At 32.9% G+C, this 13,661-nt stretch overlaps 1 protein-coding gene across 1 annotated transcript in view; it reads right to left on the bottom strand.

Moving 5' to 3' along the window:
• The window catches only part of LRP1B (LDL receptor related protein 1B), a 669,075-nt gene that overhangs the window by 145,914 nt on the left and 509,500 nt on the right, over nt 1-13,661 (bottom strand). The window contains exons 37-41 of the mRNA XM_038182072.2: nt 13,361-13,490; nt 10,407-10,533; nt 10,101-10,252; nt 9,686-9,810; nt 6,101-6,472 (exon numbers count right to left, since the gene is read on the bottom strand). Coding sequence (XP_038038000.2) covers nt 6,101-6,472; nt 9,686-9,810; nt 10,101-10,252; nt 10,407-10,533; nt 13,361-13,490 — 906 coding nt within the window. The remainder of the gene's footprint in view (nt 1-6,100; nt 6,473-9,685; nt 9,811-10,100; nt 10,253-10,406; nt 10,534-13,360; nt 13,491-13,661) is intronic.

The raw sequence follows: 13,661 nt of genomic DNA, 5'->3' as shown, positions 1-13,661 counted from the left end.
CAGCTCAGGCTCTTATTTCAGAAAGTATTCCTTGTATAAACATAAGCTTTGAAACTTTAAGCTTTGAATTTTGCACTGTACACATTAAGAGACCACTTTCCAAATATACAGGTATGTCACTGGACTGTGTACTTTCTTAAGAAAATTTTTTCTAACACCATTGATAGATTGAACCTCATTCTACACGACAGAAATAAACCTGGCCTAGAAATTCTGTGATTCTGGCAATCTTGAAAGAAGGATGCACTGTGATATTTAACATTACGACAATTGTATGTGCATAGTCTTACCACAGCAACACAGTAGGTCTGCAGCCTCAGAGGTGCATGTGGCTCACTCTGTCAAAAGACATAGGAGTCAGCATGGCCTCTTCATCTAAGCTCATAGAGCATGTCCACAGAGTTGTTTCTATGACCACACCACACTTCTATGTTGTCCTCAGTTTTGCCTCCAGAAATGCTGAGGCAACTTCTCGCTTCTGAATGCACATTAGTCATCAAATAGCATGCAACTTACTCTGTAAAGTTAACCTTAATTTGCATTTGTAGTGGGATGGAAGACAGTTCACAGAGATGGTTCATCAGAGAACTGGTTTGAGTTTGTCTTCTCTCAGTTCTCAGTTGATAGAAAGTTTAGACTTCTTCAGACTTACAGACCCACAGTTTCATGTTCATCAGAGAAGGAAGAAGGGACATAGATGCTGTAATAGCATTTTACTTCTAGGCAGACAGAGAAGGAGGGATACCAAAGTAAAGAAGAAAAGGTTGGCAGATGGTTTGGGAATTAGGGCTTAATCATGAATATCATAGAAGGATAAAACAAGGTTCACCCTGTTCAATATTATGTATTTTTGGACTAATGGCTCAATCCACGATGATAATAATGTTTCCTAACAGGAAACAAAAAGTTTAAGATACAACCCATCTTCATAATTTTAAATGAATTAAGGCTCCAATTAGCTGTTTGTTCCACCCAAACCACGAAGAATCTACCTTGGGAATAATATGATATCTTCCACTGGCTTTCTCTAGGTCAAGCTGAGACCTCCCATCCAATGTAGAAAAAAATTCTATTTAGATAATCACATCACTAATAAGAAAGTCAGCAGGCTATTTATCAGTTGACAAAATAAACAACAGCCAATGGGAGATGTGGTATAAGAAGGGGATACGCATGAAATATTAAAAATCTCTTATATTAAACAGATGTTTGTTTCCATTGAAACATTTTCAGTCAGTTCAATCTACTATAAAATTACTTTTAGATGGAAGATAAGTCTATTTAGACCTATACAGATTGAAAGTACTTCATATACTTTTATCAGAGTGCATATGAAATGGCTTCTAGTTTGAACATTACAGAAACATTCAGAAATTTGAAATAATGGTGTTGTTCCACCTAGAAGTGTTCAACAACAAAGAAAAATAAGAACAGAATGCTCTCCAGGCTCCCTTTGAAATGAGAGTAAACCATATTGTCCCAAATGAGACTGATAACTTGCAGCAATTTAAACAACTCACATTTCCAAATATGTCCTTATGTAACCTTATGCCTTTAACTGCTAGTGAATGCTATTCTTTTCTGTATAATGTTCCATTACCTCATTTTAACCTAAGTTTTCAGTAACAAATTCTTCAACAGAATGGCAAAAGCTGGGATGTCTGGTTCAGGTAGGCATTTAAACACCTGTTCAGAGATGGCCAAGCGAACATACTGATTCTTGTATTTAATGTCTTCTTCAATATCCTAGAATGCCTGTAGTATATTGGGGCTTAAAATTAGATAAAATTAGAAGACAAACAACTTTCAAAGTGTACATAATCTCTCTAGACCCCTCCTAGAATATTAAATGATTTAGGATATGATTTCCAAGTCACTGCTTCTCATAATCAAAAACTCCAGAATGCTTACACAAAGTGAAAACATAGTCCTTTTTGCAGAGTAAATCCTGCATGATTCTTCAAACTGGAAGAACAGAGAAAGTATGTATCAAAATGTATTTTCCAAATATAATCCCTTTGTGTTTTGTTTCATACAGAACTACCATCGACAACAAACAACAGGAAAGTCACAAAGTTTCTCATGATTTATGAAGAAAAAAGGCACTTGGGATTCTGTTTCTTGGAACTGTAAAAATACAGTTTGCCTTAACAGGTTTCTGAAGCTTTTACAGCACAACGGGATACAAAACATGCAAATGTATAGCCAGTTTAAGTCACAGAAGCAGTCTAACATGTCTAAAGTGAGCTGCAAGGGTGATCTTCACAACTAAAATGTGGAAGATTAAGAAAAGAAAATGAAATGTACCATCTTGCATCCTTTCCTTTTTGGAAGGAAAGACTGAGATCAAAACACATGATAAAGAAAGCAGTCTTGTCACAACATATTTAAAACAGATATTGCTATAATGATGCTAATTTTAAAAATCTCCACAGACTGGATAAGACTCTACATGATGCTATAGTAACAAAATCAAGAGCAATACCGAGTGGTTAAATAATTCCTCAATCAAAATAATATTTATTTGTGAGACATCACTGCCAAGAAAACGGAATTTTTACAGGTCAGCAGTCAGGCCCAACTCCATCCAGTTACTTATCAAAAAATAAGAAAGAAAAAGTCCCTACTAACTGAATGACCAAAGGAAATAAAGTTAGAAGTTATGAAAGAATTCACTCCCCAAACCTATGCTGCATAAAAATAAAGGTGTTAAGGAATGGCATACTGTGCACATGCTACACTGTTGTTTTTGTTTGTTTGTTTGTTTTGATATTGCTCTTTCCTGCTGAAGACAGAACCCTATCAGGTACCAGGTTCTTGGTGAGTTTTGAATCTGTTTTTAGTGAACTGGAACAAGTTAGATAAAGTTGTTTATATGCTGTAAATCTACTTTCCCTGAGCAGAAAATGTGTTAGCTAATGGGTTGTTTATGAGTTGCAAATCTGTTCAGTGAGGTGAAAATTTGTCAGATAATGGGTTGTTTATGAATTCTAAATCAATATTCAGTGAGTCGGAACTATGTTAGATAATAGCTTGCGTATGGGTTGTAAATCTGTTTTCAGTGAACTGGAAACATGTTAGATAATGGGTTGTTTCTGGGTAGTAAATCTGTTCTCAGTGAGCTAAAAACATATTAGATAATGGGTTGCTCGTGAGTTGTAAATCTGTTTTTAGTGAACTGGAAACCTGTTTAATAAAGGGCTCTTTATATATCTTAACTGTTTTTAGTGTGCAGAAAAATTCAATAATGTGTTGGATTTGAGTGGCATATCTGATTTCACTGAGGTAGAAATCCATCAGCTAATGGATTCTTTATGAGCAGAAGATCTACATTCAGTGAACTAAAAGTCTGGGACAATAATGTACTCTATTTTCACTATTTCACTCAAATACAGTTTTATTTATTTATTTATTTAAATAAAGTTTTGCCTGATTTGTAGACCTCAGCTTAATGAGGTCAAACAAGGTTGTAAGAACCACACTAAGTAATTCTAATGTGGTTTTGTATCCCTTTCCAGTAAAGTAAAATTTGGTACAAATGCCTACTGATAATTTGGGAAACAAAAGACAGCAAAATAAATGTCAAATAAGTTATCTTTTAATCCTGCAATGAAATATTATTAGTGAAATTTGTCAGCTGGATTCCATTCACTAATTTTCACTATTTTCATAGTCAACATAGAAATCAGAAAATTTTCTGTCTTACAGTGAATGGAAGCACTGATTTCAGGTAGTCATTTTGTTTGTTTTTCATATTGGCTATCACTTTTAGTCAAATACTTCTACTGTATCAAGCAGCCCCATGAACTATTTCCTGTTTGCAGGGAGAGAAAGTCACGTGCCAACTGCGGAAAGGAAGGATATGTGGTACAAGAATGCCAATTTTAAATGAATCACTCAACATAAAGAAAGGTTTTTAAAACATGTGAAGGAAAACAATATAGTAACATATGTTACTTTATACTGTGATGTGATATCCCTTCTCACTTATAATGAATAACAACCGAAGCATTTCTATAAAAACACCCTTGTTCAGAACTATATCCTTAGAATATACAGTACATTTCTGAAGGATACAAAATTTCATCTGACATTCAATTATTCAGAGTGCTGACTCTGCTAATGAAAAATGAAATCAGGCATATTAAGATTACAAGTAGAAACACTGTCTAACAATTTCTTAAAAGTATAATTCTCATTTGTGCTCTATGGAATGTTCTTGTACAACAACCCATTATAAAGTAATGAGGAATAGTTTATTGTTCTTTTAAAAATCCAATTTGTAGCTGCATTGTTGCTTCATCAGTATTTCTTTCTCCTGTTTTAAATGTAAAATTCTCCAGTGGCTTTTCATGTAATGCTTTTCATCCTATCCTACAACACCAGAGTTAAAATAACATTGTATCATCCCTGCACACGTGAGCTGGCTGTCTCTCTTGTAGAGCTAATCTCAGCTCTGAATCTCTAGGTTTAATGCTTTCCAGAGAGTAATGAGAATATCCTGACAACATTGCTTAGTTTCCTTTTACTGTATCTCAATATGGATATCATTAATTCCTCTATAATATGCGCACATAAAAACTCAAAATTAAATTTAAAAAAAGGCTTTTGTACCATATTCAAAGATGCTTTTCCACTCTTTAATGTGAACAGTTTTCATGACTGGGAATAGCTTCTTAGAACCACAGTGCAGAGGTGCACAGTGATACAATTATCCAGTGTAAACTGTAGAATATAAGTTCATCACTTTGCAGCTGTTTAGCTTCTTTCTTTTCAAAAAGATTTTTTTGTTAACATGCAGTAGCAAAGGGCAATATGTTCTACATCAAATGTACTTCAATTTTTCCAGTAACTTTCTTTTGTCTCCTTATTGTTTGACCCAGACAAATAGCTAAATGTAGCAATGCCACAGGCAATATAACATGACAGTAGAAATTCAGATGAGAATTATCTACAATACAGGGAGAAAAAAAAAAAAAAAGAAAAAAAAACAATAAAACACTTCAGACATTATGGAAAATGGCTACCAAAATGAACTATTGCCTGTGGAAAAAAATAAAAACAACTCAATCAGTATTTGAAAAAATAGCATGAAGAACCATAGTAAATATATGCTTCTGATAAATAATTACAGATGAATGATTTATGGCATATTTTAAAACCATTATTAGAAAATAAATATTAGAAAAAATAATAAACTAAAATAAATATTAGACAAGAAATTTAAGGCAGCATATGATTCTGGAATGTAGGTTTTTGTTGGTAAGATTTTCAGATGGTTAATATTAGGCTATATTTCTCATACATCCGTATTCAGATTTTCCTTGAATTTGAACTTTACCATGACAAACCACAAAAATTTGCATTAACTTTGAATAAAAGTTATGCTAGACTTTGTGATGATATTGATGTTGATTCCTTAAGGAGTGACAGGCCTCAAGTATTTAGAAGCCAAAAAAAACATCAAGTTTAGCAACTCCCCTTGCTAATGTGGTGAATGAATTGAATATGCAAAGTTACTGAGTAAGCCTCTCCTTGAAAAGGACAATTTCATAGGTTAGAGTATGCCTCAGATAATCACTGAGTACAAGTCGCTTTTCTTGAACTGACTACAAGAATGGTGAGTCAACTGGACACACTGACCATGGTCCCAATATTTTTATACCGAGGAACGGTTATATCAGCAGAGGTATCTTACAGTATTCCGCTCCCACTAACTACAAAAATACACAACCGATAATTTCACGATGTAACAGGACTTCTTTCATGCCTAGGCAATGTATAATGAGGTTTGTTAGAAAAGCTCCAAAAAATTACCATAATACAAATGAAATATCATGGCCCCCCCTCCCCTTTTTTTTCTAGTAGTATGCTTCACATGTCGTAAGATTGCTATAAATTATTTTGAAGTTGTAATACAAAAAGATAGTGTTTAAATTCATCTTACAGGGAAAAATTGTAATAGTTGTATTATATGCTTATGTATAGTAAAACATTATTGGCATTTTTGACCCTATGATGCCAAGTGGTTATCAACTTTTGACTTAATATGTGTTATTCAAAGAAAATACATATAGTGTGAAATTATTTTTTTACTCACTTTCTATTAGCACTTTTCTGCCCGACCAGTTGTCTGTAATAACTTGTATATTTCCAAAGTGTGCATCACTGAAGAATATCCGATTAGAACCTCTTCCTCTCAGACTATAGTCAAAAGCAAGAGCTATCACATTTTTGAAGTACTCTGGATTTTCATATGGCCTTACTGGTGAATTTAAGTTGGTTTCATCAGAAAGATGTATACTTTTTAATATTGTCCTTCCTGAGTATAACAGGTAACCTTTATGTCTTAGGCAAGTAATTCCATCTTCTGCAAGATAGCCATGTGCACAAGCACAAGATCTTTGTCCATTTCCCCGATAAAGGCAGAGTTGATGACACCCACCATTATTCTTGGCACAAACATTAGTACCTGTAGGAAAAAAAGAAAAAATAAATCTCTCTCTTGTACAATTACAAGTAACAAACTTAAATCAGAATGCAACTTTACACATTCCAAGGATTCTTCTCTTAAACTTTATCTACAGTACAGGTAAATCAAAGGCCAAAATAGCAAAGAATATATAATTTCAATGACAAATAGACAAAGTAAATTTTAAAGTAAACAATCTATTAGCAAACATAACTAATTAACATTCTTTCCAATTCACACGTGTATATACTTTATAAATAGATAATGATTGAATGGATTTTTCTTCCACATTCAGATGAAGACTTAGATAGACACCTATGAGCTGTTTCAAATGCTTTGAAATATTTTATTTTTTTTTTTTTAAACACCTGTTACTGGCAAAGAGTAAATTTAGATACCATCAGAATCCTGCACTGTTCTTAGCCAATTTCTATCAAAATGAAAACATATATATTAATATGTACAAAACTGTGTCAATCCAGGCCCTTGTTTTTAATAACAAGGTTTCCTAACATTTTGTTCTATTTTCTTTTAAAACCTGACTTTAAAAACTTACTCTCTGACAAATGCATTCCATTAAATAATCATTGTCAAATTAGTAAATTCAATGACATAAACTTCACTTGTTTCAAGCCATATTTAAAATTACAGTAATTGTCAATAATTAAGACCTATTTTCCTTTGTCTTTTTTTTGGACTATGTATGAAATACAATTATAGTTAGTTTAGATAATTTAGTTTCTGTTTCTGACAGCATTTTCCATACAACAACTCAGCTCTTTCAGTTTTCCCGTTTCTGATTTTTTTCCAGATATTAAAAAAAGAAAAAAAGAAAAAACAAAAAAAAACAAAAAAACAGTCTCAATAAATTGTTTTCTGGTAGAAAACCATTATAATTGTCGGGGAATAAGTAGTGTCTTTGTTGACTGCATTTTCTAACTGCTACATTTCAAGCTGAAGATACATTAAAGCAAAAGTAATGGGGGATGAGAGTTAACTTTCCCTTTAAATTAGAAATGTTGCATTTTGAGTTCCTAGGCAAAATTCCATGAGAAATATTCCTGTGTAGTCATGCAAAAATATTGGGAGATTATCTGTATACATTTGCACTTGTGGTCTCTTTGAAGAAGTTTTTGAATTTTTATTAGGCTAGAAATGTTAATATCTGGTTGGAAGGATGAGTTTGAGAGAAAGGCAAATACATGAAAGAGATTCTCAAGTTTCTAAAATCTCTCTTTGAAAATTTCAGTGCTTCCACAGTTCACCAGCTGTAAGTATCTTAAAAAACAGCCAGCTCTAAAAACAGTTTAATTAAGGCGTATCCTTACAAACAGCACTGAAGGAAAGTAGGAAATCACTCGCTTAGCACTGCAGGGCTGGCTCATCAGAAAGGGTAAAACAGGTGTTTGAAAAAAAAAAAGCATTAATATTTGTCAATCATCACAGGTTCTTTGTGTAGTTGTTTTTTGTTTTTTTTTTTTCTTTTTTGTTTGCCTTTTTTTTTCCTTTTTTTTTTTTTTTAATTAGAAAGTCAGGAGACTAGCTAATTATGATTTTTTTTTAAGGAGCATTGACTACTTCTAGTTCAGTAAACTTAAATATATATATATATGTATATATAAAATAGAGTTATATAGAAAAAAATCAAAAAAATATTTTTCACCTGTTTTTTCCCTTTTGTCCTTCTGGCTCACTGACAGCCCCTCCAAAAGACATTAACCATTTGTACCCTAGTAAAATTTGAAAAATGTATTAAAGATTCATCATTCAGTTATGTTTTTCAAACTAACATTAAAAGATTTTTAGCCTCAGTAACCATATCTCCTATTACTAATGCAATCGAGTATTTCAAGCTACCAATAAAATCATTACATATAATTAAGCATTTTATCCAATTATATTTTCCTAATCCTAAAATACAAAGCCCTTCCAAGCAAGCAGACATTAACTATTTCTAGCCTAGTTAAAAGAAATGGATTTTCTATGGATATTTTTTATCCATAAAATATTATGTCTACAATACGGTGAAACTGCATGCAAAAATCTTTAATAAAATTAATACACGTGCTCATTGTTATTAAAACTATTTATTATTTTTTTAAAGAAAAAAATGAAAAGACCGTTTATCTTATTGATTGTTAAATGTTATTCTTTCGAAACAGATTTATTTTACATTTCATATTTAATAAAGTTTTTTAGGAAAGATATATATAAAAAAACAAGGTCTTCAGATACATGATGTTGTGATTAAAGCAACTTTTGAGCGCTACCAACACTAGAAATATTTGTATTAAATAGTTTATCTTTTCATGGTAATACTTTATTTCTCTGTGATTTTGAATATATATATATACATATATATATAAATATATATGAATATATATATATAGACATAATTTGGGCTGAATTTCCTGGTAGCAGTTTGTTCTGAGGAAATCATTACCATTTGCTGGTAGACTTCTTAACACTTTTGCTAACCGAAACAAATACATGAAACAAAGATATTGTTTACAAAGGTGATACAATCACGTCTCTATTTCTCACAAAATAGTTCTTGTTTTTTAAGATCTCTATTGATTTAGAATTTTAGGAAAGAAAAGAAATCTAAAAGAAAGATTACTCTTAGTGGAGAATAAAATTCAGCCATTTTTATCTTTATATCATAAATCACAGAGAGTATATGATAACTTTTGTCTCTTCAATTTCCAAAACAAATCAAATTCCAATGAAATCCAATTATTTACAAGGTCTCTTCCCACACAAAATTGCTGGACTGAAAACCAAGGAATTTCAGGAAATAAATATTTGAGAGACAGAGGCTGGGATTTTCTAATTGTGAAAGAAAATTCTGCTTTCCAACAGAATTTTGAGACAGCCTGAAATTGTTGCTTTTTAAATCACAGTTTAAGGTCTATCTCATTCCTACAGAAAACAAAAAGGAACAACACAATTTGTTCTGGTTTTAGACTTTCTCCTGAAAACATTCAGAAGGATTTTAGTAGAAATTGTACTATATAGTTTTTTAGTATATTAACTTAAGCTAAAAACAAAACAAAACAAAACACAAACAACTTTAAGAGTAAATGTGGAGATATTGCAAAATTTATTGCCATAAATCATTGATTATTTAACTTTTTGTATGCTTTAATATACATAAAATGTACCAGGCAATAGTAATTGAAACACGTAATAGTATCCTTAAGAACAGCCAACCTTTCTCTCGTGCTCTATTAAAGATTTTCACTTCCTTCAGGTTTATTCCAAGGCCAGTCCTCATGGTCACAGCATCCGTGGCCTCATTCTTGTGGCCTCTTCTAATAGAGCCATTTGCATGTGCTCTGCCAAAAAAGTTGAAGATGTCTGATCAACAATCCTCAACTAATTCACACCAAACAAATGACTGAAGGGCAGTGGAGAGTTTGCCTAACAGAAGGTGAAGAAACCTTGTCTCATCTCTGATGCTGATATGCTTAGCTTTCAGTATCAGAAATACCCTTTCTTTGGAAACTGTGTAACTTTCTGCAATCCATTCTCTGACCTTGTTAAGGAATGGCTAATCCTACAAAGGTGAAACACCTGGCACTGAAATAACATTTTGAGACTCAAATACTTATGAAAAATAAATTACCTGTCAGACCAGTAGATGTAAGCTCCAAACACCGCGACAGAAAACATATCCACATTGCTCCCTGACAGCACAATCTCCCGATTCCCTCCACTTTCAAGGTCAATCCTTTCTATCTTGTCGGTACGAGCATCACACCAATATAATTTATTTTCCTAAAGATAAATTTTAAAGGAAACATCAACAGTCTTGTCCAAGTTTTTCATTAAGAGTTATTAAGATTACAGCAAAGCGATAAACCATTTGACTTTAATGAAACATAACAAATATTGTACATTTTAATGTATACTGGAAGACAAAGAAACTAACCTCATAGTCAATGGAAATCCCGTTAGGCCACACAATCCCCAGGCTCACAAGCACAACCTTCTCAGACCCATCTAAGTGTGCCTTCCCTATGCAAGGAGTCTGTCCCCACTCTGTCCAAAATAAATACCTAAAATATTGCAGAAATTACCAATTAAAATTTAGCATCAAAATAAAGAGATGAAAATGTGTAATACTGTACTTCAATAGCAAACAAAATGAATGTACCATTAGTAGGTATTTTAAAAGCATAATAAGGCTTATGTATCTTCATATAACCTTTAGAGGATGAGTGTATTTTAACACTTGTTTGATAACATATTTTTTAGACAGATTCTTTGCAGATGTTTTTTATGAAGTCATTCTTAAAACTGTAAATAATCAGTCAACATGCAGTTCTTTGATATAGCTTTACTGCTTGGGAAAATCAAAGAAAATTATAAAGAAATTACTGCAAAGCAAGTGCACACATCTAATACCTACTAAAAACATCGTGATTATACAGGTGATGTATGTATAACTAACTAGCAGGTTAAAGGAATCTAGAAGATTCCCAAACACCTGGCAAAAAGATAACACAAGATATTTAATATTGGAGTATTAATGGTAATAAATATATTGCTATATAAACTTAAATAAACTATTAACTAGCCCAGAAATAAAAACTTGATCTTCCCAGAAGTCTGGGAAGGGACATCTAAAATACTTGTTTCCTGGACCTTTGCAGATAGCAGTATGCCACATATGTATTTGGTGTGTATACTGCAATGCTTGAATAATAACACACCAACTTTTTTAGGAACTACCCCATATATGTTACATAGCTAACATGGAGATGCAAGTGGCAGAAATTTGATGCAGTCCTGGATTAACTTTCAAAAGATATCTGTGAAGAAAATTAAGTCAGAGTTTAAATATCCATCCCTCCAAACACAAATCAAGTTCCTCAAATGTCTTCAAAGGAAGTAGTTTCAAAGTCTGAGAAATATTTCATACTCCCCCTCTTCCCCCCTTAACCCCATATTTCAATCACAATTTTGAGCTTCATCAGAAAACTGCTATTTAACTGTACGGAAGAAAAAAAAAAACAGCCCAATATGTTTTAAATGAATAAGTATACCTGGTGAGGGACAAAGACCCTCCTTTGTAGGACTACACATTCTTAACTTTTTCCCTAGTAATATAAATAACATTACCAACCAGCTGAATGCTGGCTGCTTCATATCTTGGTATAATGGGCAGATTCAATGAGATGAAATAACTGCTATTTTCCTCTCCGTTTTTATAGCTGTCAACTCAAACTCCAAGAGAAATGAAAAAATGAGAAGTCAGGGCAACGAGAGAGTGGGGAGAAAAGAACACCTTTGAAAGTTTTGCCTGGCAAAGGGAAAGAGATATGACAATAACGCAGAGGCTAAGAAGGCATTTATCTCCCCACATAAAGATACATCTTTCCTCCACCTTGAAAACTTTGCTGTCCTACTTGTATAAAGTAAGTTTGATTGGAGACATCTGAAGAGATGTTGTGGCACAGTATTAAAAAGAGAGTCCAAGTTTACCTGCATTCACAAAAAGTGTACCTTTCTAGCAGACATGTAAAGTATTTACTAATCTGTAAGTAAGGTGTGAATACCTATTTGTGTTTTGAAGACGTGAAGTTTACCCTTCTGGTCAGAATAATTTTATCAGGTTTATGTGTATTTTTCTGCAAAGGCTTTTTAAAAATTTTTATTTTTATTTTTTCCCCTCCTCTGTAACAGAAGACCACAAATGTTCTGGTACATTAAGCACAAAAATATTTTAGCTAGATCCTGAAGAACAGCATAAATCCAAAACTGTTAGCAGATACAGCCAAGCATCCAGTGGTGCTATATGAACATAGCTGTAATCATTTGTGGCAAAAGCTTTTATATTATGCAGAAAATAAAACTCACTATTGCTTTCACCTTCACTCTTAAATACGTTTAGTTTGAATTCCCTAGTCTGCAGAATACACAGATCACTACATCTAAATTCTTATAAAGGAAATTGTGGCAAAGATCCAGGCAGCATTTTGCATCAATGGTATCAATCTGGACTCATTGAGAAGTCAGAATTCTTCATTACTAGGCCTGCAGACTCCTCTAACTGAGTATAGAGACTGCTTTCCTGAACATACTGTGATACTCGTTTGATTGAAGCTGAGGAAAATGAGTGACACATCTTCATCTTTAGGTTTGAGAGGATACACATAATGTGGCCTGCGTTTTGCAGGATAACTGTAGCATTTATATCCACTGAGTCATAAATCGACTCACAAAGCACATTTCATGTTCCAATGAAGAAAAGATGGGATTTCTTTGCAGAATTTACTGCTTCTGCATTATTTGTAACTCTATTAACAATAGCTTTGGAGCTTGAAGGGGACAGAAAGTTCTGTATTTGCCTTAGTGCTTCACTGTAGTCTGTACTCTTATCAAACAGTTGGATGAAAACAGACGTAATTTTTGACACTCTCTTACCCATGTGCTTCATTTAACATAGCTCTCAGCTACCCTGGGCAATTTCCTTCATTGTGCATGATGATGTTACATGACACTGGAATTTATAACTGTAAAGGATTACACCATTCTATTATTTCAGCATCACTCTGAGGTCTTCATTACCTAGCGTGACTTTTTTGGATTTGCTGGAAACTTGAGAAGTACTCAACAGATTTATCAAGTTTCCAATCAATGTCTACACTTCTGTTAAAATGATTATCTTAGAAGATAAAAACTTGTGAAAAGATGATACAGTACTTCATTTAGACAGAGACTCATGAAAAATCTCAGCATATGTTAAGAACATTTTCTTCCACCCATGTTTAGTTACAGAACAATATATTCCAGTACAATCCTTTCAGGTTCTGATTCCTAAAAGCTTCAGTGCTAACATGCAGACTTTAAAAGAAATACAAATAGCCACAGTAATGTTACCCTTTTTCTGGATGTACTGCAATAGATCTTGGCTGGTCCAAACCCTGGGATATAATTACGTATCGGAATGAGCCATTGAGTCTGGAAACTTCAATTAAGTTGAAGCCATGATCTGTCCAATATATGTTACCTAGGAAAAATATTATGAAGTTACTGGAAAAAGCAAACACTACTTGAAAAGTGAATTCTTGAGAAATTAATCTTAAATGTTTAAGTTAAGACCAGAAACTAACTGCTATATTTTAAATTACATGCATCTAATATTTTTAATTTCCAGTCCTAGTCAGCCTTCTGCTTTAAA

Source organism: Anas platyrhynchos, chromosome 7 (assembly GCF_047663525.1).
Source record: "Anas platyrhynchos isolate ZD024472 breed Pekin duck chromosome 7, IASCAAS_PekinDuck_T2T, whole genome shotgun sequence".
In the NCBI taxonomy this organism is placed as follows: Eukaryota; Metazoa; Chordata; class Aves; order Anseriformes; family Anatidae; genus Anas; species Anas platyrhynchos.
The sequence above is the reverse complement of the archived record's forward strand: the minus strand, read 5'-3'. Positions and strand labels throughout refer to the sequence as shown.